Source organism: Hyperoodon ampullatus (assembly GCF_949752795.1).
Source record: "Hyperoodon ampullatus genome assembly, chromosome: 9".
In the NCBI taxonomy this organism is placed as follows: domain Eukaryota; kingdom Metazoa; phylum Chordata; class Mammalia; order Artiodactyla; family Ziphiidae; genus Hyperoodon; species Hyperoodon ampullatus.
In genome coordinates this window covers 2,244,573-2,271,187 of record NC_136922.1, presented here as the reverse complement: position 1 = coordinate 2,271,187, position 26,615 = coordinate 2,244,573, and the positions used below count along the sequence as shown (strand labels likewise).

The following is a 26,615-nucleotide window of genomic DNA, read 5'->3' as shown; positions in this document are numbered from 1 at the left end:
AAGGAAACTGGGGAGGGCTGGGGTGCCGGTTGCCTGGGAGTGACCTGCAGAAGGTGGGCACCACCCTCTGCAAAGAGCCTCTGGGGGCTGCCCCGTCGCAACTGTCTTTGCCTCTTGCACAGACTGAAAAGCCACGGCCCCTCTTGCCATAAGCTGAATACAATATTGAAAACAAGGAGTGCAAAAAAGGGATCAATACAAAAAAGTAAACATAGCAGTTTTAATTGTCAAGATTATTCCAGGGCGAGAGTTCACTTCCAATCACTTCTCTCCAGCTTGTGTTCCTCCATGGCCCAGCCAAGACCATCATTCCAGTTTATTCTCGAGTCTGCTGTCTTCCGACCTCCCCGATGAGGCCAGTGAGAGGGGCGTGGCCCTGCTGGATCTGCAGCAGCATATCATCGTCAAGTCCAACAAACCAGTCAATCGTGGTCGGTCAGCGCCGAACGCACCCATCTTGCTCCGAGCCCCGAGGTGCAGACAGCCGTGTGTTCTGAACGATGCACAGACCTCTTCACTCCAGTGACTCCAGTGTCAGCGTCCTCCAGCCTGCAGCCAGGGGAGACCTGAGGTCATAAGGCTACGCGGATGCAGTGGTGCTTCAGTCTGCAAGGCAGGACCCCTTTGTTCAGCTGGTAAAAGTCAACAAGCTGGATCAGGTCAGAGAATTTGGTGTTCCCGTCGTCGAGGCTGAAGAAGGTCTGCCCGTCGTCCTCGCACTAGAGAGACACGAGAAGACCTGCCAAGTCAGAGGCCACAGCTCAGGGACAAAACAGGCCCCAACGCCAGGATTAGTGCTGTCCACCCGTACTGAGGCTCTAAGGGACACACACGGAGTTGGCGAGGTGAGCTAGAAAACGTCAGGGCAGGAGGTCGGGGGTGAGGGCTTTGTGCTGGGTGCTGCCAGGTCCCTAAGCTGCCGGGCAGAGAAGGTCCCCTGCTCCTGAGCTGGTCGTGGGCAAGAGCCCCAAGCTCCTTCTGGCTCACGTGCTCATGAGGGTGAGGTTGACCAGTTAACCTGTGAGTGTCCATGCACTGAGCACACCCCATGGAGGAGGGTGAGGCTGACCAGTTAACCTGTGAGTGTCCGTGCACTCAGCACACGCCATGGAGGAGGGTGAGGTTGACCAGTTAACCTGTGAGTGTCCATGCACTGAGCACACCCCATGGAGGAGGGTGAGGCTGACCAGTTAACCTGTGAGTGTCCGTGCACTCAGCACACGCCATGGAGGAGGGTGAGGTTGACCAGTTAACCTGTGAGTGTCCATGCACTGAGCACACCCCATGGAGGAGGGTGAGGTTGACCAGTTAACCTGTGAGTGTCCGTGCACTCAGCACACCCCATGGAGGAGGGTGAGGTTGACCAGTTAACCTGTGAGTGTCCGTGCACTCAGCACACTCCATGGAGGAGGGTGAGGTTGACCAGTTAACCTGTGAGTGTCCACGCACTCAGCACACTCCATGGAGGAGGGTGAGGTTGACCAGTTAACCTGTGAGTGTCCACTCATACAGCATGCTCGTGTAAGAGTACACAGCCCTGGGCTCTCACAGTAGGACCCCAGGCAACCTCCTTCACCCCTCTGACGTTCACTTTGCTCTATTACAAAGCAAATGTTGGATTACTCTAAGGGATTAATGAGATCATGTAGGGGAAGAACTTTGCCCAGGTCATGGAATGTTTGGTAGCTATTTTTCTTAAAATGGAGGACATCTACAATATCTCCCAGAAATAACTATATTCCTCACACCGATTTTAACTGAATGAATTTTGAGATCAGTGACTGCAATACAGTGCAGTCAGGAAAGCTGCCCTGTACTGTTCACACAGAGGAAGTTAGCCTTAAACCTGTGTCGATGCGTAAACTAAGAACCACTTCTTAATCCACAAACTCTGGAGCCCCAAGCACATCCACAGCCTGTGTTTAAGCCCTGAGGTTGCAATCTCGTTGCTACACTTCTCAAGTTCCTGTCTGTCTGATAATTCTAGGATTTGGGGTTATTTGGGACAATGGTATTACATATTCTGCTGGCCAGTACTTTTTCATTTTATTTCATATTTGAGGCTAAGAGAATAACATCTGGTCAATAATATAACGCAGCAGGAAAACAAAAAGGACTGTGGATGAGGCACTTTCCCATGAAGAACAGTCCCCAAGTTTGCTTATTACCATGTTTTGTGGAATCTGTGAAGCCTGGGCTGCAACCCACGGTCTTTTCCTCCCTGGTGGTCCAGGACAGGCCACTGAGAGCTGGGAGGGTCTCATTTTCCTCGTTTACACAGTGAGGGCATCGGGCACAGCAGGAAGCGACTTCAACAGACAGTGCCAGGGAGGCTGCTTCCCCCCAGGTCACAAAAGCCAGCCCTGCCTGCCCTCCCCCCTCCCGTTCATGCTTCCTGTGCCTGCATGACTCTCCAGACAGTCGGTATAAAGTCCTGGGCTCAAGCACCCTTGAAAAACGCCAGGTCCCACTATGTGAAACGGATGCATTTGGTTACTTCAAGCCTTCTCAGGGCTTCACTTTGTAAAGGACAGAGTTATATCTGGCCACCCTCTTTCAGCAGCATATTTCCCAGGTCCAGGTTCCAGAGGAAACATTTCATGACAGTTGTTATTACCTGCAGAATTGACCACTTCTATACAACTACATCTCTACGTACAATGTACATAACACATTTGGTATTCATTTCGTGTATCTCAGCCCCAACGGGGCTACACATTCTCGGAGGTGCTGACAACTGTCTCCCACACAACACCCAAATCGTGAACTAGAACCTGAACTGGGCACATGGAAGAGGTCAGTTACCTTCGGCAAATCTAACCAGCATCCTTAAAGAGAGTGGTGCTGACAAATACACCATATTCCATAATGAGGCTTTTCAAATTGTTCAAAGGGAGAATCTGTTTTCTGATCAAAGGACCCGGTGGAAGGATTAACACTTCTCTCTGGGGGCCACGGGTCAGCTTTCTACAGGCTTCCTGAGTCCCCCTGGTGCACACCAGCACAAATCAGACAAATCCTGAGATTAAGTGGCCAACAGCGCGCGTCTGCACAACCACACGTGCTCCTTCCTGCGCCAGGTCCTGGGCTGACAGCTCTGCTCTGTGTCCGTCCGTCATCTGACCTTGCTCTTCCCATCGGATGCTGGCTCGGGGACACCTGTGAGCTACACAGGCGTGTCGGGGCCACAGAACAATGCCACCATTTTCAGTGTTCTTCTAGGCAAACACTGTTCCCAAATTCAAAGAACCAACCTCTCAAGAAACTCCTGAAAGGATCTCACCGGTGAGCTTGAAACTGTCTGATGTTTACTGTTTCACAGTCTGCTTAGTTGAGACCTTGAAAATTGCATTAAGAACAAAACCGGCACACAGAAGAATAAGAATTAGTGTGAAAAACATCCATACTTACAGGTAAGATCTGGAAATTTTTAATTTTCTGATGATGACACAATGTGAGGACAAATGCCTTTGGATTACTCTGGCTGTCACGGAGGAGAAAAAGCCTGGGAACGGAAAGAGCCAATTGACTGTTACTTTAGAAAAGTCCAGACTGAACACGTGTATGAATACATACATACATGTATACATGGTGCTGCAGGAGGCTTTGGGAGCTGAGTGAGCTGTAGAGCGGGACCACCCTCCACACCCAGACTGTGTGTTCTGTTACTCTCCACTGAAAGGAACCAGGGCTCCCTGGGGACATGGCACCTCTAGGGCTGAGGCAGCGAAGGTACAAGGTGACGCGGGTATACTTTGTGCCAGAAAATAAGAAAGCTGGCCCAAGAGGCAGTGTGGCCCAATCTGGGCACCCAAGTACGTTAACAGAAGGGATGGATTATAACCCATAGACTAAAACAAGAATCCATGAGTCCACACTGGTGTGATAAATAAATCATAGGGGAGGAAAAAAAGCTCTTCTTAAGAGCAGAAAGCCAGCTAAATAAATAGAGAAGGATGATGAATTAGAAAACCACTATTTGGCCATTTGATTAAGGAGATCTTTAATAGATGCTGAAACCAGCATCAAAGTTTGATGAGAAACAGAATATTTTCATAGTCTCAGCATCTACCGCCTAACATTTATGACAGAGGGACACACAGTAACCTTCCAATAGAGAAACCCGGTGGACACCACCTTCAGGTATTCGAGTTACCACCACCAGGAATGAGACAATCCTCCCCAGCACCTCTTGACGGGATGCACTGAAGGTGACCCAGCATCACCTTCAGGGAGTGAGCAGACGGCCAAACCCGGCAGGTTCTGCCCTCACTGGTGCCTCCAAGTGTCAAGACACAAAGGAAGGCAAGGCACATGCTGGCCCAGGGCGGTGCTGAGGCCGAGAAGTCCTTTTCCTTGGTGATGAAGGATACAGCAAGGACCCCTGATAAAATCCAAGTGGCATGTCAGGTGACCGAACCACGTCCGTGTTAATTTCCTAAGTTTTATAATGATACTGTGGCTGCCTAAGAGAAGTCCTTGTTTTTAGAAATTTTATATTGAAATAATTACAACTGACTCCTAAATGGTTCTGATTAAAAAAATGAGAGAGAGAACATGAGAAAACAAAGGTGCTACAATGTTCACGACTCAGGTGCCTGGGTAACACGTATACAGGAGAATCCATTATATGATTCTTGCAAATTTTCTACATTTTGAAATTACATCGAAAAGTCTAAAAATAACAAGTGATGGCCAGGACGTGGAGAGAAGGGGACCCTCCTGGGAATGTAAACTGGTGCAGCCACTGTGCAGAGCAGGATGGAGGTTCCTTAAATACTAAAAATAGAACAACCATATGCTCTAGCGATTCTACTCCTGGACACATATAAATGGAAAAAGTGAAAACACTAATTTGAAAAGATACATGCATCCCAGTGTTCATTGCAGCAGTATTTACAATAGCCAAGATATGGAAGCAGCCCAAGTGCCCATCAACAGAGGACTGGATTAAGAAGATGTGGTACATATACACATATATACAATGCAGTGTTACTCAGCCATAATAAAGGATGAAATTCTGCCATTTGCAGAAACATGGATGGACCTAGAGTATTATGCTCAGTGAAATACATCAGACAGAGAAAGACAAGTGTTGTACGATATCACGTATGTGGAATCTAAAAAAATAATACAAATGAATATATATGCAAAGCAGAAACAGACTCATAGATACAGAGAACACACGCGTGGTTACCAAAAGGGGAGAGGGAAGGAGGAGGGACATGTGGGGTTTGGGATTAGCAGATACAAACTACTGTGTGTAAAATAGAAAAGTGACAGGGATGCACTGTGTGACACAGGGAATTATACCCATTATCTTGTAATAGCCTACAATGGAGTACAATCTGCAAAAATACCGATATCACTATGCTGTACAGCTGAACCCAACACAATATTGTAAATCAATTATACTTTAACTAAAAAAAGACTTTAAAATTTAGAATAGCACCAAGAAGCATAAGTCTTTGCTTTTACAATGATTCCAGAACAAATCTGGAATCAGACGGGAAGACCAAGTTATTCTTTAGAAAGGAAGAGGCCCTAATCCCAGTGACAAAGTAGAAATGGCCTGAGAGGAAACATACTTGAAAGGTATTAGACACCAAATGGCGGTAATCAGCTAAACCATCAGTTTCTAGATTGTAATGTCAGAGGGAAGGCAGTTACATAAGCCTGGGAAATCCCATGTTATAAAAGGTAAAAATGGTTTATTTTACTACAGGACGTCTTGGAGGCTTTAGAATGTAGATATTCATCCCGACTCCCTCAGGGCCCCAGCATGAGTTTTCCTATCTTACCTGACTCTTTACAGCATCTTTTATTACATACCAGCCCCTCTTTGATAGCATTTTGCAGGACACGTGTTCTGCAGGACACACCTTGGAGATGTGAACCGGGATGCAACTGCACTGTTAGGCCAGGCGGGCGGGATGGGGCCTCGGAGCTGGAGTCGGACCCCTGCGTGATGCGCTCAGTGTCGGCAGAGCCCAAGGACAGGAAGACGAGAGGGCCAGCTCCTCTCCCGGGCAGGGCTGCGTGTCTGCGCCTCCCAGCCTGTGCCCTTTTTTCCGAGTGTTTCACTAGCAGAAACCTGGGGGTTGGCAGGGCTCAGTCTTCCTGGAGGAGAGGCTGGGGCTGTGCTTCCTCAGCTAAGCCCTCAATGAATCCCGATGCTTCCTTCTGAGCCCCAAGGAGGACGCTGCCCGCCCGCCTTCCAGTTTGGGGTGTGACCCGGGAGATCCTGAAGCTGCCCCGCCGGCTTGGGTTTACAGGTCGTGCCTAATGGTCGTCTACATGGAGGAAAGGGGGTAGGGCCTAGGAGTCAGCGACAGTCCTGGATCTGACGCTCGGGAGCTTCAGATCATGGGCCGCTGCCTTGCCAGCCTCTCCTGCAGGACCATCTACACGCTCAGGGCTGTTGTGTGGTCAGTGTGGACACTGGAGGCATTGGTGATCGCCACCAGCAAACCACAGGCTCAGGGATTTCGGGGCAGGCCGGGGGGTGGCTACTGCAGAGACCAGGCTGGGAGCTCACATGCCACGGACGCCTCTGCTTAGGTCATCGGAATGGAGCATGGAATGCAAGTGCTGAGGACTGTTGGGACTGAAGTCAAGGCTCACGCATCCATTCACGAAAGCACAAAGGGGCTGAGGGAGATCAGAGTGACAGCACAGCTCAGGTGTGTGGTGGTCCTGGCATTGCACACACTGCCTCGCTCAGGACTCACAGAGGCCCTGTCACTGTCCCCATTTTACAGTGAGGGAAGCGGGGCCCAGAGAAGTCAGGCAAATTCTCCAAGGTCACACAGTCAGCAGAAACCAGGGCGGAGCCCCGGCCCAGCAGGAGCAAGTGCGCAGGTGGTTCCTCCGTGGCCCGTGAGCACCCTAAGCTTTTCCCAGGTGGCTGTGTTAGCCCTGGGATGGCACCCCGCTCTGACCCGGGCGGGGGAGAGTCGCAAAGAACTCAAGTCTTGACAAAGACGTTGCCTTCCACCTCCTGGCCATCCCACCCCAGCATCCTCAGGCCGCAGCTAAGCTCAGGGTCGGACCTCCGTGGCCAGTACACGCCCTTGTTAAGATGACGCAGACTACGAAAACAAATGTGTTTTGCTTATATTTTTAAAAGGAAACAACAACAGAAGGATTAACAAACAAACACTGATGAAAATGTTTACCCGCTGTGGAGTTGGGGGCAGAGGAGAGTCACCAGGCAAAGGACCTGGTTTTATAACTTTTGACTTTGGAACCAAGGCAATGTTTTACATAGTTTTAAAAGCAGCATTAAACTGAATAGGAAATAAATCAGATCCACTTAACAAAAATCAGAAACAAACAGAGGAATGAACCTGAAGACATGGCAGTTTGGTGGTGGAATCACGGAGAAGAATTACCTTAAGCTTGGTACTTTAACATGACCTGCCTGGACTATTCCTTAAGGATTAAAAGGGCTGCAAAGAAGTGTGAATTCAGTAGTGCTGAAGTAATATTATCAATATTTTCATGATGTGATATGGGATACAGCAGACAAGTACAGAGTGAGGTAAAACAAATAAGTAAGCGACTGTCATTAGTAAGATTTTTCAGAGGAAGAGAAGAGAGACAATAAAACCAAAGGTGTACACGCCCTGTAACTTTCCAAGTGAACTGGCAACATCACTGTGAACCTGGAATCTACTTGGAAAAGACCTACCGATTGGGTTTCCAGACACCATTTTCCACTACACAGAATTAGGGCCCCTAAGAGAATGTGTCACACCAAAAAGCAAACCCTATTAGTGTTGGGTCAAAAGAACTCAGGAACCAACTTGAAAGAGGCCTGCCCCGTGGGACAAAAAGAGGGCCTAGGCAACATCAAGAACATTAAGCTTGGATTGAAACAAATCAAACACACAGTATCTAAGTTCATCGTGAGAGTTAAAAAACAGAACACCTCACTTGTAAGCACTGGAAGATGGCACAACACCAAGTCAGTGATGCTGAAAACTGACCAAGAGAAAAAGCAAGCACGTAGCTACCTTTCCCAGAAAATCAAATACGGGATAAGGAAGAGGATTTTAGCTAAGGAATGATGAAGGAATAATAGACTTAGAAAACAATGACTCTGTGACCTCTAATGAAACAATAAACCTGGCGGGGTCCATTCGGTGTAGGGGGCTGGGAGCTGGACTGGGGGCCGGGCTGACAACGCCAGACCCCCGCCCAGCCCGGGCTGAGGGACTTGGGGCGGGCAGTACAGACATGCAGCCCCGAAGCTCGGTCCCAGAAGGAGGCTCCGAGTCTAAGCAAGCCTCTGCCCACACTTTACAGGAAACGAGGGAGACAGAGGAACACAGTCAAAGAAACCCCAAGTACACAGTTAGCAAATGACTTACTTCTTCAACAAAGGAAAGATATGAAAAAAACAAAAAAAGGAAAGAAAATGGAGTGGTGCGGAGACTACTATATACTTAGGGAGACAGAGACATTTCCACCAGACGCCATGGGTGGATCCTGCTTTAGACCAACTACATTTAAAGGACTTTCGTGTGTGTGAACATGATGGGACTTCTGAGGACACTAAGAAATTCTTGTTTATTTTAGATGCAACGACAATAGCGCGGTTGTCTCGGAAGCAAAGGGCCCTTATTTTTCAGGCACTCACTGAAATACAGTTACTGGTCAAAATTCCGAACGTCGGGGATTTCCTTTAAAATAGCTCAGAAGAAGGAAAAAGTAGAGGAAGAAAAGTGGGGAAAGTTAGAAGGACGAAGAGGAAGGCAAAGAGGAGAAAAAGATAATAAACGTGTGGGACGGGGAAGAGACGAGCTCCGGTGAGCAAATCCTGCAGCTGAGCAAGAGGCAGACGGGTTCCTGACTTACCCTCTCCTCTCTCATGTGAATTTTTAGAGTTCCATAATAAAACTTTTTAAAGATGAAGGATTTGAAGAACAAAAGGACCGCTGTGAGCCAGCAGCTTCCGAGAGCCTGTCTTTTGAGTAGACCCAGGGAGAGGCGGCCATGACACGGATGCACCAGGGCATCCAACTACCTCGTCTGGGTCTCTTTTTGGGGTGGGGGTGGGGGGTGCAGGCAGGCCTCGGGCTGAGCTCGGGAGGGACCATGCCCCGGTCACAGGCACTCACGTGTCTGCAGCCACACCCGGGGCAGCTTCCTCTCATTCACAGTGATGCCCAGCCTGGCCGCCGGGTTTGCCTTGACCATGGGGGCGTCAGCTTGAGAAGTGCTTGTGCACTGGGGTTGACCTCTTACCCTTGGGATCCCCGTGATGGCCAAGATGGACCCAGGCTAGCCTGCCAGAGACCTGTGCCCAGGCACCTCGGCACCCAGCCACGGCCAGCACTGGCCACCAGGCACGTGAGTTCTGCTGGCCCCGGTGGGAAAAGCTACCCAAGCAGCCCTCATAGTGAGAAATGATACAGCTTTGCTGCTTTGCGTCACTAAGATCCGGGGTGGCTGGGGCAAAGCCCAATGACATAAGGCATGAAGCAAAAGGTGCGGGCAAGAAGATACGGTTTTCCACTGGCCCACTGCCTTGTTAATCAAAAAGAAGCAACATGCGTTCTTCATCTGTTCGAATTTCATCAAGGAGGTAGAGGATGATTTTAGCGTCTGGACAGAAATGGACTGCAATCCCTCTCTCCGCTTCGTACCTGTGCAAACCCTGCAGCATCCTCGTTCCCCTGAGCACACAGCTCCTCCTCAGAACGAGGCTGCAAACGCTGCCCAGCCCCGCACCCCACGGCAGGATGCTCTGAGGGGCTGAGCCCGGCAGACCCCCAGCAGACGCCCGCCCCGTCCACCGCGTCCCTTACCCGTCCACGAGCCCCTGCTGCTTGATGATCCGGTGTGACTCCTCCCTGGAGATCCTGCCGTGAAACCAGTGCTGCGTCCTGTGAATCACTGTGGGAAACAGAGACAGGTGGGTCGCCTGGGGCCCGCGCACAGCGGCTGCCCTGCGAGTTCACTCAGGTCCACACGGGGCCCGGATCTCCGCGGCCGCAGCTTTCGTGCTGCGCTCTGGGCCCGGACAGCGCTGTGAAGCTCGGGGAGGGCTGAGAGCTCTTTTATTTTATTTATGTACAAAAATGTCAGGCCAAGATGCCGGCGTTTACCTGTACTTAGGGTGGAAGGGTGGAGGGGGCTTTGGCTCCCGAGGATATTCATCCGCGTGCTTCGCTTCTGCAAAAGAAATCCTGGCGTTAGCACTCAGACAGCAGAGCGACACAAACAGCAAGCCATCTGGGACACAGCTGGGGCGGGGAGCTGGCCAGGGGACAGGGCCCTCGACCATGGAATGACAGACACCTCAGCCCCATGTGACCACAAGGACAGACAGCTTACAGGTGGCAGTTGTTAAAAACAAAACCAGAAGCATCCCCATCCTGGTATATTTCTAAGGATTCCAGTATGGAAGCAGAGACGTGTTTGGCACACAGAAGACAGGAAGTGAAATTCCCAATACATCTTAGGAGAAAAGCACGAGATTTTCCAGGGAACTCAGGCAGGTCCGAACACTGCTCGTGGCTTTGGGTGCATTCTCCTTTGCTGCGCAATCTGGGGCTGAAGGAGGGCGACGCTTTCGGAGCCAGAGCTGTGGGCTCGTGTTCTGTACACTGTCTTTAAAGCTCAGAAAAGCTTGGAAGTTGGGAGGTATTCGTCCATCTGGAGATTAGGAACTTGGGCCTCAGAGTAAAAAGACCGTTCAAGGCTGTGGAGCTAGTTAGAGGTCGGGCCACACTGGGGACACCGGGCCTCACGCTGTGCCCGCCCGGGAGACTCATCGGCAGGAACGGGGCTGCGAGTCGAGGGACCCCAGGGTTCTGCTCCTTGCCCCTCCCCCCATGGGAGCCCAGGAGGGCCGAGGCTTCCTGCAGCTGAGAACTCACAGCCACCCACCCTCCCAGCCTCTCACCCCCTGACGCCAGCACACAGCCATTCCTCTGGGGGCAGACGAGGGGTGGAGTGGCCACCGTGAGGGAGCCCGTCCTGGCGGGACAGGGCCATGGCCTTACCCTCCAGGCGTGGCCTTCTTCCAGGGCTGCACTCTGGGCCTCCGCCGGGTTCTCGATCACTCTTCCCGTTTGCCCAGAAAAATCCATGGCCACAAGGGAGTTCTCAGAGACACTGCGCTGGAAACGAGAGGCCGTGAGTTCTTAAGATGCAGGGAAACAGCCAGGGCAGCAGGTGGGAACCTTGGCACAGAACAGCCGTGCCTGGGGAGGGGCGGGAGAGGACAGGCAGGCCCTCCACACCCCAACTCTCTAAGGATCAGATGGAACATTCAGTGCCTGAAGTGCCCCTGGACTAAAAATGGCTTGGGTTTTTCTCAAGAAGAAGAAACGTTCCAATCCTCTCGAGGTATTCGAAGGCCACTGGTGAGGCTGCTGGAACCCACAGGATTGGGACTGTGTGGTCTTTCTCGGGGTCCCGAACGTGCACTAAAACCCGTCAAAGAAATGGAAACGTCAAGTGCAAGCCAGCCCTCACCATCAGCCAAGTCCTTCCTCGGGTAAGTTAGTTCAGGGAAACACAGGGACTTTTTCTGTGGGCTAGTTTGACATCTAGGAACGGACATCAAGGGACTGTTAAGATCGTAGTTTGAGAGGATGAAGCATTCTGCACCTCTGGGAACTAAAGTCCATCCTGAGAACACAAGATGACTCACTACAATCTCAATTCTCACAGAGAAAGACTTAAGCATCATGGTCAACAGCACCGCGGGTCCCACAGCTGAAATGGACAAAAGCGAAGGTGGGAAGGCAGGTGCTCAGTGGAGCTGAGAGTTGCTGTCGACATTTCTGAGCACGTGAACAGAGAGCCCTTAAATGGTGCCATCTACTGAGGCAACCCTGCGGGGAGATGTGGGGACAGGGTGAAGGTGGCAGAGGAATCTGCTCCCGGCAGACACACTGTTGGGACGACCAAGTCCACCTTCTGGGAAACGTAAGGTGGTAAGATATTCTGGCTTCTCTGAAATGCACTAGCTCGTTCTGCAGCTCCTCTGGTCAGCCTCGTGGGAAACGAGATGTCCACAGCACACGCTGACGCAGCAGCTGAGAAGGAACCTGGTTGGGGGCTGGCAGCTTTACTTACCACCGGAGTTGAGAAGGCGGACAGCACAGCCTTCCTCTGCTGAGGGATCCTGTAGTTCTGGTAAAGGAGCATTCCATACTGCAGGGGAAAGGAAGGCCAGGGTCAGCCACCGGGGGAGCCCGGGAGCCCCCAAAGCCCCAAACGTGGCAAACCCACGGCCGTGGGGGGCAACAGTCATACAGAACAGTGAGCAACCCCTGCCAACAGCCTGGTGAACTCAAGAACAAACACCCAACAGAGCACTGTCTCTGGGGCCTGCCACCACCAACACTCCACAGACAGTTACCGCTGACTGTTTTGGGATCCTGGGTGGGCAGGAAGTAAGCAGGGCAATAACAATGTAACAGTGATGAGAGAAGAACAACAACGAACCTGACTGAATGTTGCTACAGGCAAAGTTCTCTTCTAAGTGCTTTATGCTGCTCTTTTATTTAATCTTCTCCATTTTACGAAATATGTACTTTATCCCCATGGTACAAATAACAGAACACAAAGAAGTGAAGCAAGTTGCTCAAGGTCGTGGTAAAGTAGGGATTCAGGATCTGAATGTACAAGCCTGTTCCCAAACCAACGCTCTTCCTAACCACCAGCCGCCCTGCCCAACCAGCTCAGTGGCTCATGCTTTATTTCCCCAGGAAATAAGCACTACGGGTCCTGCAAAGTCTCGTACACTCCCAACATCCCAACCTACGCTCCCCAATTACCCGCTCAAACCACACAGAAAAGGAAAAAGGTCAGGAAGAGAAAACTCTGGTATCAAGTGGGCTGCAGCTTCCTCTTCACTGTCCTTTATGGAGGTAAGCTCATTTCCAGCTTGAGGCCCTGCAGTACTCATTTCTGAAGTTAACACATTTGGAACACGATGAAAAGGTCTAACATAGGTACAACTGCACTCCCATGAGAGGGGAAGAGAGAGAACGGGTTAGAATAAATGTTTGAGATAAGGGCCAAGAATTTTCCAAAACTAAAAAAACCCCCACCAAGCTGCAGAATCTAGCAGTGGGATAAAAACGAAACAAAAATGAACAAACAAATAAACAAAACCACCCAGGAACATCATGGAAAACAGAGACAAAGAGAAAACGTTGAAAGCAACTGGAGGAAGACACACTTTACTTTCACAGAAGCCATGAGAGGAGGAACAGCTGACTTTTTAACTTGAATGATGGGAGTTAGAAGACAATGGGATAGGTGAAATGCAGGAGAAAATAACCTCTAACCGAGGATTCGACCATCAGTGAAAAGTTCCTTGAATAATGAAAATAAGATAAAAAATATACCAAACAAAAACGGAGAGATTTTTGTTGCCAACAGGCCCATACTCAAACAGCTGCTGAGTGGAATTCTGGTCCCAGAGAGAAGAATATAGACTCAGGGAACAACAAACTGCAGGGGAGACCTTCAAGATGGTGGAGGAGTGAGATGTGGAGATCGCCTTCCTCCCCACAAATACATAAGAAATACATCTACATGTGGAACAACTCCTACAGAACACATACTGAACGCTGGCAGAAGACCTCAGACTTCCCAAAAGGCAAGAAAGTCCCCATGTACCTGGGGAGGACAAAAGAAAAAAAAAAGCACAGAGACAAAAGAAAGAGATGGGACCTGCACCTCTGGGAGGGAGCCGTGAAGGAGGAAAAGTTTCCACACACTAGGAGCCTCTTTGCGGGCGGAGACTGTGGGTGGCGGAGGGGGAAAGCTTCGGAGCCACGGAGGAGAGCACAGCCACAGGGGTGCGGAGGACAAAGTGGAGAGATTCCCGCACAGAGGATCGGTGCCGACCGCCACTCACCAGCCCGAGAGGCTTGTCTGCTCGGCCGCCGGGATGGGAGGGGCTGGGAGCTGAGGCTCGGACTTTGGAGGTCGGAGCGCAGGGAGAGGACTGGGGTTGGCTGCGTGAACACAGCCTGAAGGGGGCTAGTGCATCACAGCTAGCAGGGAGGGAGTCTGGGAAAAAGTCTGGACCTGCCTAAGAGTCAAGAGACCATTTTGTCAGGGTGTGTGAGGAGAGGGCATTCCGAGCACCACCTAAACGAGCTCCAGAGACAGACATGAGCCACGGCTATCAGTGCAGACACCAGAGACGGACATGAAACGCTAAGGCTGCTGCTGCAGCCACGAAGAAGCCTGTGTGCAAGAACATGTCACTATCCACACCGCCCCTCCCGGAAGCCTGTGCAGCCCGCCACTGCCAGGGTCCCGGGATCCAGGGACAACTTCCACAGGAGAACACACGTCGTGCCTCAGGCTGTGGCAACGTCACGCCGGCCTCTGCCACCGCAGGCTCACCCTGCATTCCACACACTCCCTCCCACGCCCCCCGCCTGAGTGAGCCAAAGCTCCCTAATCAGCTGCTACTTTAACCCCGTCCTGTCTGAGCGAAAAACAGATGCCCTCAGGCGACCTACACACAGAGGCGGGGCCAAATCCAAAGGTGAACCCCAGGAGCTGTGCGGACAAAGAAGAGAAAGGGAAATCTCTCCCAGCAGCCTCAGGAGCAGTGGATTAAATCTCCACAATCAACTTGACCTACCCTGCATCTGTGGAATACCCGAATAGACAATGAATTATCCCAAAATTGAGGTGGTGGACTTTGGGAGCAATGATATATATATATATGTTTCCCTTTTTCTCTTTTTGTGAGTGTGTATGTGTATGCTTCTTTGTGTGATTTTGTCTGTATAGCTTTGCCTTTACCATTTGTCCTAGGGCTCTGTCTGTTTTTTTTTTTCTTAGTATAGTTTTTAGTGCTTGTTATCATTGGTGGATTTGTTTTTTGGTTTGGTTGCTCTCTTCTTTCTTCCTTGCTTTTTTTAATTACTTAAAATTTTTTTTATTTTTAATAATTATTTTTTATTTTAATAACTTTATTTTATTTCTTTCTTTCTTTTCTTCTGAGCTGTATGGCTGACAGGGTCTTGGTGCTCTGGTTGGGTATCAGGCCTGTGCCTCTGAGGTGGGAGAGCTGAGTTCAGGATATTGGTCCATGAGAGACCGCCTGGCTCCACATAATACCAAACAGTGAAAGCTCTCCCAGAGATCTCCAGCTCAGGGCTACGACCCAGATCCACTCAACGACCAGCAAGCTACAATGCTGGACAACCTATGCCAAACAATTAGCAAGACAGGAACAGAAACCCACCCATTAGCAGAGAGGCTGCCTAAAATCATAATAAGGTCACAGACACCCCAAAACACAACACCGGACATGGTCCTGGCCCACCAGAAAGACAAGATCCAGCCTCATCCACCAGAACATAGGCACTGGTCCCCTCCACCAGGAAGCCTACACAACCCACTGAACCAACCTTAGCCACTGGGGGCAGACAGTGAAAACAACAAGAACTACGAAACTGCAGCCTGCGAAAAGGAGACACCAAACACAGCAAGTTAAGCAAAATGAGAAGACAGAGAAACACACAGCAGATGAAGGAGCAAGATAAAAACCCACCAGACCTAACAAATGAAGAGGAAATAGGCAATGTACCTGAAAAAGAATTCAGAATAATGATAGTAAAGATGATCCAAAATCTTGGAAATAGAATGGAGAAAATACAAGAAACGTTTAACAAACACCTAGAAGAGATGAAGAGCAAACAAACAATGATAAACAACACAATAAATGAAATTAAAAATACTCTAGAAGGGATCAATAGCAGAATAACTGAGGCAGAAGAACGGATAAGTGACGTGGAAGATAAAATAGTGGAAATAACTACTGCAGAGCAGAATAAAGAAAAAAATGAAAAGAATGGAGGACAGACTCAGAGACCTCTGGGGCAACATTAAACGCACCAACATTCGAATTATAGGGCTTCCAGAAGAAGAAGAGAAAAAGAAAGGGACTGAGAAAATATTTGAAGGGATTATAGTTGAAAACTTCCCGAGTATGGGAAAGGAAATAGTTAATCAAGTCCAGGAAGCACAGAGAGTCCCACACAGGATAAATCCAAGGAGAAACATGCCAAGACACATATTAATCAAAGTATCAAAAATTAAATACAAAGAACAAATATTAAAAGCAGCAAAGGAAAAACAACAAATAACACACAAGGGAATCCCCATAAGGTAAACAGCTGATCTTTCAGCAGAAACTCTGCAAGCCAGAAGGGACTGGCAGAACATAGTTAAAGTGATAAAAGGGAAAAACCTACAACGAAGATTACTCTACACGGCAAGGATCTCATTTAGATTCGATGGAGAAATCAAAACCTTTACAGACAAGCAAAAGCTAAGAGAATTCAGCACCACCAAACCAGCTTTACAGTAAATGCTAAAGGAACTTTTCTAGGCAGGAAACACAAGAGAAGGAAAACAACTATAATAACTAACCCAAAACAATTAAGAAAATGGTAGTAGGAACATACATATCAATAATTACCTTAAATGTAAATGGACTAAATGCTCCAACCAAAAGACACAGACTGGCTGAATGGATACAAAAACAAGACCCGTACAAATGCTGTCTACAAGAGACCCACTTCAGACCTAGGGACACATACAGACCGAAAGTAAGGGGATGGAAAAAGATATTCCATGCAAGTGGAAATCAAAAGAAAGCTGGAGTAGCAACTCTCATATCAGACAAAATAGACTTTAAAACAAAGACTACTACAAGAGACAAAGAAAGACACTACATAATGATCAAGGGATCAATCCAAGAAGAAGATATAACAATTGTAAATATTTATTCACCAAACATAGGAGCACCTCAATACATAAGGCAAATGCTAACAGCCATAAAAGGGGAAATCGACAGTAACACAATCATAGTAGGGGACTTTAACACCCCACTTTCACCAATGGACAGATGATCCAAAATGAAAATAAATAAGGAAACACAAGCTTTAAATGATACATTAAACAAGATGGACTTAACTGATAATTATAGGACACTGCATCCAAAAACAGCAGAATACACTTTCTTCTCAAGTGTTCATGGAACATTCTCCAGGAGAGATCATATCTTGGGTCACAAATCAAGCTTTGGTAAATTTAAGAAAATTGAAATTGTATCAAGTATCTTTTCTGACCACAACGTTGTGAAAATAGATATCAATTACAGGAAAAAATCTGTAAAAAATACAAATACATGGAGGCTACACAATACACTACTTAATAACAAAGAGATCACTGAAGAAATCAAAGAGGAAATCAAAAAATACCTAGAAACAAATGACAAAGAAAACATGATGACCCAAAACCTATGGCATGCAGCAAAAGCAGTTCTAAGAGGGAAGTTTATAACAATACAATCCTACCTCAAGAAACAAGAAAAATCTCAAATAAACAACCTAACCTTACACCTAAAGCAATTAGAGAAAGAAGAACCAAAAAACCCCAAAGTTAGGAGAAGGAAAGAAATCATAAAAATCAGATCAGAAATAAATGAAAAAGAAATGAAGGAAATGATAGCAAAGATCAATCAAACTAAAAGCTGGTTCTTTGAGAAGATAAACAAAATAGACAAACCATTAGCCAGACTCATCAAGAAAAAGAGGGAGAAGACTCAAATCAATAGAATTAGAAATGAAAAAGGAAAAGTAACAACTGACCGTGCAGAAATACAAAGGGTCATGAGAGATTACTGCAAGCAACTCTATGCCAATAAAATGGACAACCTGGAAGAAATGGACAAATTCTCAGAAATGCACAATCTGCCAAGACTGAATCAGGAAGAAATAGAAAATATGAACAGACCAATCACAAGCACTGAAATTGAAACTGTGATTAAAAATCCTCCAACAAACAAAAGCCCAGGACCAGATGGCTTCACAGGCGAATTCTATCAAACATTTAGAGAAGAGCTAACACCCATCCTTCTCAAACTCTTCCAAAATATAGCAGAGGGAGAAACACTCCCAAGCTCATTCTACGAGGCCACCATCACCCTGATACCAAATCCAGACAAAGATGTCACAAAGAAAGAAATCTACAAGCCAGTATCACTGATGAACATAGATGTAAAAATCCTCTACAAAATACTAGCAAACAGAATCCAGCAACACATTAAAAGGATCATACACCATGATCAAGTGGGGTTTATCCCAGGAATGCAAGGATTCTTCAATATATGCAAATCAATCAATGTGATACACCATTTTAACAAATTGAAGGACAAAAACCATAAGATCATCTCAATAGATGCAGAAAAAGCTTTCGACAAAATTCAACAACTATTTATTATGAAAACCCTCTGGAAAGTAGGCATAGAGGGAACTTACCTCAACATAATAAAGGAGATATATGACAAACCCACAGCCAACACTGTTCCCAATGGTGAAAAACTGAAAACACTTCCACTAAGATCAGGAACAAGACAAGGTTGCCCACTCTCACCACTATTATTCAACATAGTTGTGGAAGTTTTAGCCACAGCCATAGAGAAGAAGAAGAAATAAAAGGAATCCAAATAGGAAAAGAAGTAAAGCTGCCACTGTTTGCAGATGACACGATACTATACATAGAGAATCCTAAAGATGCTACCAGAAAAGTACTAGAGCTAATCAATGAATTTGGTAAAGTAGCAGGATACAAAATTAATGCACAGAAATCTTTTGCATTCCTATACACTAATGATGAAAAATTTGAAAGAGAAATTAAGGAAACACTCCCATTTACCACTGCAAAAAAAAGAATAAAATACCTAGGAATAAACCTACCTACGGAAACCAAAGACCTGTATGCAGAAAACTATAAGACACTGATTAAAGAAATTAAAGATGATACAAACAGATGGAGAGATATACCATGTTCTTGGATTGGAAGAATCAACATTGTGAAAATGACTATACTACCCAAAGCAATCTACAGATTCAATGCAATCCCTATCAAACTACCAATGGCATTTTTCATAGAACTCAACAAAAAAATTCACAATTTGCATGGAAACATAAAAGACACCGAGGAGCCAAAGCAATCTTGAGAAAGCAAAAAGGAGCTGGAGGAATCAGGCTCCCTGACTTCAGACTATGCTACAAAGCTACAGTAATCAAGACAGTATGGTACTGGCACAAAAACACAAACACAGATCAATGGAACAGGATAGAAAGCCCAGAGATAAACCCACACACATATAGTCACCTTATTTTTGATGAAGGAGGCAAGAATATACAATGGAGAAAAGACAGCCTCTTCAATAAGTGGTGTTGGGAAAATTGGACGCTACATGTAAAAGAATGAAATTAGAACGCTCCTTAACACCATACACAAAAATAAACTCAAAATGGATTAAAGACCTAAATGTAAGGTCAGACACTATAAAACTCTAAGAGGAAAACATAGGCAGAACACTCTATGACATAAATCACAGCAAGATCCTTTTGGACCCACCTCCTAGAGAAATGGAAATAAAAACAAAAATAAACAAATGGGACCTAATGAAACTTAAAAGGTTTTGCACAGCAAAGGAAACCATAAACAAGATGAAAAAACAACACTCTGAATGGGAGAAAGTATTTGCAAATGAAGCAACTGACAAAGGATTAATCTCCAAAATTTACAAGTAGCTTATGAAGCTCAATATCAAAAACACAAACAACCCAATCCAAAAATAGGCAGAAGACCTAAATAGACATTTCTCCAAAGAAGATATACAGACAGCCAGCAAACACATGAAAGAATGCTCAACATCATTAATCATTAGAGAAATGCAAATCAAAAGTACAATGAGGTATCACCTCACACTAGTCAGAATGGCCATCATCAAAAAGTGTACAAACAATAAAGGCTGGAGAGGGTGTGGAGAAAAGGGAACCCTCTTGCACTGCTGGTGGGAATGTAAATTGATACAGCCACTATGGAGAACAGTATGGAGGTTCCTTAAAAGGCTAAAAATAGAACTACCATACGACCCAGCAATCCCACTACTGGGCATATACCCTGAGAAAACCATAATTCAAAAAGAGTCATGTACCACAATGTTCATTGCAGCTCTATTGACAGTAGCCAGGACATGGAAGCAACCTAATTGTCCATCGACAGATGAATGGATAAAGAAGATGTGGCACATATATACAGTAGAATATTACTCAGCCATAAAAGGAAAAAAAATTGAGTTATTTGTAGTGAGTTAGATGGACCTAGAATCTCTCATACAGAGTGAAGTAAGTCAGAAAGAGAAAAAACAAATACCATATGCTAACACATACATATGGAATCTAAAAAAAAAAAATGGTTCTGAAGAACCTAGGGGCAGGATGGAATAAAGACGCAGACATAGAGAATGGACCTGAGGACACGGGGAGGGGGAAGCATAAGCTGGGACGAAGTGAGAGAGAGGCATGGACATATATACACTACCAAATGTAAAATAGATAGCTAGTGGGAAGCAGCCGCATAGCACAGGGAGATCAGCTCAGTGCTTTGTGACCACCTAGAGGGGTGGGATAGGGAGGGTGGGAGGGAGACACAAGAGGGAGGAGATATGGGGATATATGTATAGCTGATTCACTTTGTTATACAGCAGAAACTAACACACCATTGTAAAGCAATTACACTCCAATAAAGATGTTAAAAAAAAAAGAACAAATTGCAGTGTCTACTTAAGATGCCATGTCCGAACAGGATTCGAAAGGACAGCACAACCCCTGAAGTGTGAAGGTGACCAAAACCTCAGCATATGGTGCTAGTCCTGGTTCCGTTACAGTTTACACCGCACTGAGCTTGAATATTCCTCAAAGCTTAGAGAAATTTTTTTTTTAAATGTAGCTCAATTTCTCCTTCCGGGTTTTTCAGTCAATTTTAAGGTTTTTCTGTTTTTGCAAAGAATGTCCATTTCATCTTGATTTAACATACAATAGTAGGTGGATATGCACAGCATGTCTTCACTTTCCCCATTTTAAAAATGACTGGGTTTTACGTGCCTTCCCTCATTTCTACTCTCCACGTACTTCAATTCCCCCTTGTCTCTGTCTGTCTGTGTAGAAAAGACAGGTGTCTGTGCTTGCAGTTCCCACAGGGTGGCCGGGGGTCGCTCACACACCACGCGGCACAGCGGGTGGGTGGGAGACGGAAAGCGGTGGGGCAAACGCGTCTCCAAAGGGCTGCAGGGGGAGATGCGCTTCGGGGATGCCGAGAACGGCCGCTGTTCCTGAACAAACAGTGAAGCTGCACCCGTGTGCTAGGAACTGGCCTGCCTGCCAGGAGTTTCTGACTCTGCTTTTCTCCCTGGGCCCTGGGGCTGGGGGAGACCAGGCGAGCAGTCTGGACCTGAGCCTGTGAGTGGGGGTGACACGTGTCCCTTCTGTGGACGGGAGACCCCCCGGCTCTGCCTTCCCTTCCCCGGCTGAGGTCATGACGGGGCCACGCCACCTGCCATGTCTGAGCTGGATCCGTCTTTGCTGTTAGAGCTGCTGAGATCGGATTTTTTTTTTTGCCATTTACCAATAACCTGAGATGCCACGTAATTCAGTCGTTTTGTCTATTTCACATATTGAGGAATTCTCCAAAATTTTGCCTGAAGGGGGAAAGGGTTCTGCTACATAAAAATAAAATTTGGGAACCACCGGACTTGAGAGATCATCTTGCAGGGGAGAGGGTGAGAGGGAAGGTCTATATCAGGGACTTTCATTCTTTTAGATTTCCCAGAGCAATCAAATTTTGGGGAAAAAAATCTGTGACTGTCTTAAGGCTTGGCAACTAATTTGCCAAATAAGACAGCACACACACCAAAAATTAACCACTGATCTACCACTATATCAACAAATTTTTTTTAATCAACAATAGTTTATAACATATTGTTGATAGGGCTTCCCTGGTGGCGCAGTGGTTGAGAGTTCGCCTGCCGATGCATGGGTTACGGGTTCGTGCCCCGGTCCGGGAAGATCCCACATGCCGCGGAGCGGCTGCGCTTGTGAGCCATGGCCGCTGAGCCTGCGCGTCCGGAGCCTGTGCTCCGCAACGGGAGAGGCCACAGCAGTGAGAGGCCCGCGTACAGAAAAAAATATATATATATATATTGTTGATAGAATGGTAGATCAGACCATCAGACTTCTGTAAAGTTTAAGGTTAACTAAGTAAAAAGGACACAGTCTCAGATTAAAGAATAAACCTGTTACCATGAGCACAATTAGCTTCATGGGAAGCTGACCGCACTGTCCGTATTTGTTGTTTTGCTAGGCACTAGAGAAGGTGTCTCCCCAACTTCTCAGTAGTCAGAGGGCTGGCTTTTGGGGACCACGGGTCTGGACTCTGGGATCCAGAGAGGCCATGAGTTTGGCTGTGAGCGTGAAGGCAGGTGGCACCATCAGACGGGAGGGCGGAACACACCTGAGCCATTTCCCAAGTACTACCTGGGCTTCCTAAGAAGCCCCCCGCGGGGCGGGGCATGGAGTCTCAGCTGGCCCATTTCCAGGCGCTCTCGCCTCAACTGTACTGCGAGGGCCGCCTTCCCCTAGGTTCTCAGGATGATTAAACGGGGTGATGTGAAGCTCTCTCAGGGCAGGTGCGAGCAGACAGCAAACATCACGGTGTTATCACCAGAGCCGGGATGCTTTGCCTCTGCTCTGTACAGCTGGTCGGCACGCCCCCGTGCCCCCGGCGAACCGTTCTGAGTTTGCGCTGCTTCTGGGTGCTGGACGCCTCCTCTTGGCTCCAGACTCCACAACGCCTGTGTGCCAGGGCTGAGGATCCTCGGCTGCTGTCGTGGCCAACATCCACTGTAACCGTCTTCTCCATGTCAAGTAATTCATTTCAGAATCCTGTGTGCTTTTTTTTTTTTTTTAAAGCTTCTTTAAGAGGCTTAGACTTTTAAAAATTTTTTATTTATTTTTTTGGGCGGCTTGCAGGATCTTAGTTCCTCAACCAGGAATTGAACCAGGGCCCCGGCAGTGAAAGCGCCGAGTTCTAACCACTGGACCACCAGGGAGTTCCCTACAGAAACCTGTATTGATGAAGCAAGACCTCACTCTTGGGGAAGAATCTCTAGGGCAGCTTAAGAAACATCTAGAAGGTGGAGGGGGTGGGAAGGAGCCGGTAGGTAACTGACACCGTTTTCCTACTCCTTGTGCTGTCCCTGGAGTCTTTAGGAAATCATTTAGGAAACAGTGGAATAGCAGGTAAAGGAACAGAAGCAGGTATTGGCCAGTTTTCTCCTCCGGAGGCTCAAGCTATCATTTGTTTTAAAGAAAGTACTCCAGTGTTGGTACGTAAAGGCACAGGACGGTCTAGGTTAATTCAAAAGAAGGCCTTCCTCTCAAAAACGCCCTGGGATTTCAATACCGTCCAAGTCGTCCAATATCAGCCACCACAGACCTGCTTCCTGGCCAGAGTTGGAGACAGTGGGAGGGCAGAGCTTTACACTTCAGCTTCAGGCCCCGAGGTCTCCGACGTGCGTCCCCCACACGGGGACGTGGCACACCCGACCCACTACTGGGGGGCAAGGGTGTCGGAGGGTTAAATCTGGGGAAGGGACCTCTCGTCACTCACTACAGACAAGATCTTCCCGTCAACCACGAAAAGAGGCAACGCAGCGTTTCCTCGGTCTGTGGCAGCAAGACCCCCCTTGGAGGCCCAAGAACCGGCCTCTGGAGATGGTGCAGGTCCCTCGTCCAAAGCCCCCTCTGCCGACTCTGCCAACCTGGCAGGGGCGCCGTCTCGGGCGGACTCCGGCGCTGCCCATGACTTCCGGCAGGCAAGGGGGGAAACGGTTTCAAAGGAGCGGGGAGGCCAACGCAGATACGGGAGTTCGGGTCGGTTGCCACTTTCATGCAACTCAACTTTTCTGAGCGTCTTTTCTCTTCTGAGCGCTAGGCCGTCCCAGCTCTGGGGATCTGGGGGGAGCCGAGCAGGATGACGCCCAGGCACGGGAACACGCAGAGGCCCAGCGCTGGGAGGTGAAGAGAGGGAGCCTCTCCCGCCGGGTCCCCGCGGCCTGCGGACCGGTCTCCCCGTGGAGGAGAACAGAGCGCGCGGACTGAGCCAGCGCTCACAATCCAAGAAGCTCGTGACGCAGCAGAGCCAGGGAAACAGGAGGCTTTTGAGAAGGTTCCCCGCTGCTTCAAAGGGCGTTAAGTCCCCGGAGCAAAGTACACGCCGTTCTGGAGGCAACGTGTGGGTGCATCACACAGAACCTGGTCTTCTGATTACGCTTCCCCCCAGAGCAAGGTGACTGGAGCCAGGGGCGGCTGGGGGGCAGGGAGGGAGGAGACCTAGGTGTTTGGAAGGGTCCCTCATTTCAGATGCTGGTGCTGGCCACTTGGTGGAGGCAGGAGGCCCCAGGGCGTGACCGGCCAGGCCCCGCCCTCATACAGGATGGCGCTGTGGGATGTGCAGTGAGCTGCTCACTCAGGGCAAGGTGGCCGGGACAACGGGGCCATGGCTGGAACTGGATGGATCTTCAGCTTTCCCGGAGGCTCTCGGGGCGGGGGCGGGTAGCAAGCGTGCTGGTTAGCGATGGAGTTCTGGGGCCAAAACATCGGGGTCCTGGGGCCGACTCTGCCGCACGCCAGCGGCCACGTGGAACACGGTGCCATGGGCTTCAGGACTGTCACCTGTACCGGTCACACGTGTAAGTACAGAGCTGCCAGCAGTAGCAAATGAGGTCAGCGATGTGAGGCGCTGCCTGGCCCACAGCGGCTGCTCCAAAACGTCCATCACGTTGTGTCAACACACACAGGGCACGCATCGTTAGCACTAACAGTACCGGCATCGCTGCCGCTGTGAGCCCGGCCTGCTTCCTTCCAGCGCCCGGTCACCTAGTCACATTACGATGGCACCAAAGAGGCCCCTGCCCTCTGCCCTTGTGAGACGGCATCAGAGGTGCTGCCACACCGCCACGTGTCACCCACGGAACAGAACGCGTTAGTACTAGTTCCTTTTTCATCTCCTTTTTGTTTTTTCCAAAATAGGTAATATTTTTTTGCAGAGCAAAAGAAAAAATGAAAAGCAAGCACACAAATATATAAAACCTTGAAGGTCTCCCTCCACGTCTGTCCCGTCTACACTGCAGCCTCCAGGCTCCCGAGAGCGACCTGTGTGTTCCCCTGCAGTGTCGTGTTTACATATGTGCCAGTGAATCTAAACACGCATTTCCATTCTCTCCCCACCAGTGCAGTGACCTCTTTATACGACATTCTGCACTTTGCTTGTTAATTGTTAATAATACATCCTGGAAAATTTCCCACAACGGGACCCAGAGAGGAGCGGCTCCTTTCCAGCCGCAGGGGGCTCCGCTGTGTGCACGTCCCATAAGCCAGGGAACCAGCCCCCTGTTGAGGGGCACTTGGATTTAACACCAGCTTGTCAGGGCACAGCTGACGACATACGGTGTCTTACAGCAACAGGGCATTTCTTCTTCTATAAGTAATTAGGCTGTGTTGGGTCTTTGCTGATTCGCGCGGGCTTTTCTCTAGTTGCGGCGAGTGTCGTTGTGGTGCGCAGGCTTCTCATTGGGGTGGCTTCTCTTGTTGCAGAGCACAGGCTCTAGGCACATGGGCTTCAGTAGTTGTGGCTCTTGGGCTCAGTAGTTGTGGCTCACGGGCTCTAGAGCACAGGCTCAGTAGCTGTGGTGCATGGGCTTAGTTGCTCCGTGGCATGTGGGATCTTCCCGGACCAGGGCTCGAACCCATGTCCCCTGCGTGGGCAGGCAGATTCTTAACCACTGCACCACCAGGAAAGTCCCGTGTACACCTTTTTTTGTTTTACCAGTGACAAGACAGAAAAAAACAAAGGAAGATTCTGGGAGAGGAGAACACGGGTTGCCTCTCCAGGGAGCCCGTGGCATATCCAAGGAGTATTCCGAGCTCAGCCTCCCACTGTCTCTTGATCTAAGTGACTCTGCCAAGAATCTTGGACCAGCTGGACCCTCAGTGAGGGTTGGGGACTTTTGTCAAGAGACACCCAGACCACTGCATGTGGTGGCCACAGCTGAGCAAACACACTTCCCCCACAGGCCCCTCGACTTCGGCCAAGTTCGTCTTGTCAACTAACCTGTAACTCATGAGGACTTTATGTACCTAAGGAATTCCAGACACGTGGTGTATGTGCAAAGGAACATTTTGTGGGACATCCAAGTGAGATGCGCCGGCTGTGCACTGAACTTGTACTAAAGGGCGTGTGAAGTCATCTTGGCAATTTCTGTGAAATCACTATCAGGTGCGATCCCACGTGAGGGTCCGTGCAAGGCACTTCTTTTAGAATTATTGTCAGGAGACACCGTTTCCCTTGAGACTCTATGGTGGGCCATGAGATTCGTTATGTTTCCCTCATGGCCCTGGCTTTCTGAGAATTCGGGAGTCTGACGCTCCGTCAGGAAAACCATTAACCTCCTGATGACCTACGTGCACCCTCCCCGGCCCGACTCCCTGGTCTTGACCTTTTTCTTCCTATTGGTTCTCAACCCCCGCCCCACACCCAGGGTACACTTGGTAACATCTGGAGACATTTGGGGTTGTCTCAGCTGCTTGGGGTGCTACTGGCATCTCGGGGAGAGACCAGGGGGCTGCTAAATGTCCCGCAAAGCACAGGACGGCCCATTGCCTGGCCCCAAATGCCAACAGCACCGAGGCTGGGAACTG

The 26,615-nt window shown here is 48.5% G+C and overlaps 1 protein-coding gene across 1 annotated transcript in view; it reads right to left on the bottom strand.

Moving 5' to 3' along the window:
* Positions 1 to 206: 206 nt before the first annotated feature.
* GRB10 (growth factor receptor bound protein 10) overlaps positions 207 to 26,615 on the bottom strand; it is a gene marked incomplete at its 5' end in the record, with an annotated part of 169,571 nt that continues 143,162 nt past the window's right edge. Inside the window, 6 exons of the mRNA XM_079711239.1 lie at positions 207 to 719; positions 3,412 to 3,505; positions 9,816 to 9,903; positions 10,116 to 10,182; positions 11,016 to 11,132; positions 12,097 to 12,174. Of these exons, the coding sequence (XP_079567365.1) occupies positions 573 to 719; positions 3,412 to 3,505; positions 9,816 to 9,903; positions 10,116 to 10,182; positions 11,016 to 11,132; positions 12,097 to 12,174 (591 nt within the window). The 3' untranslated portion in view covers positions 207 to 572. The remainder of the gene's footprint in view (positions 720 to 3,411; positions 3,506 to 9,815; positions 9,904 to 10,115; positions 10,183 to 11,015; positions 11,133 to 12,096; positions 12,175 to 26,615) is intronic.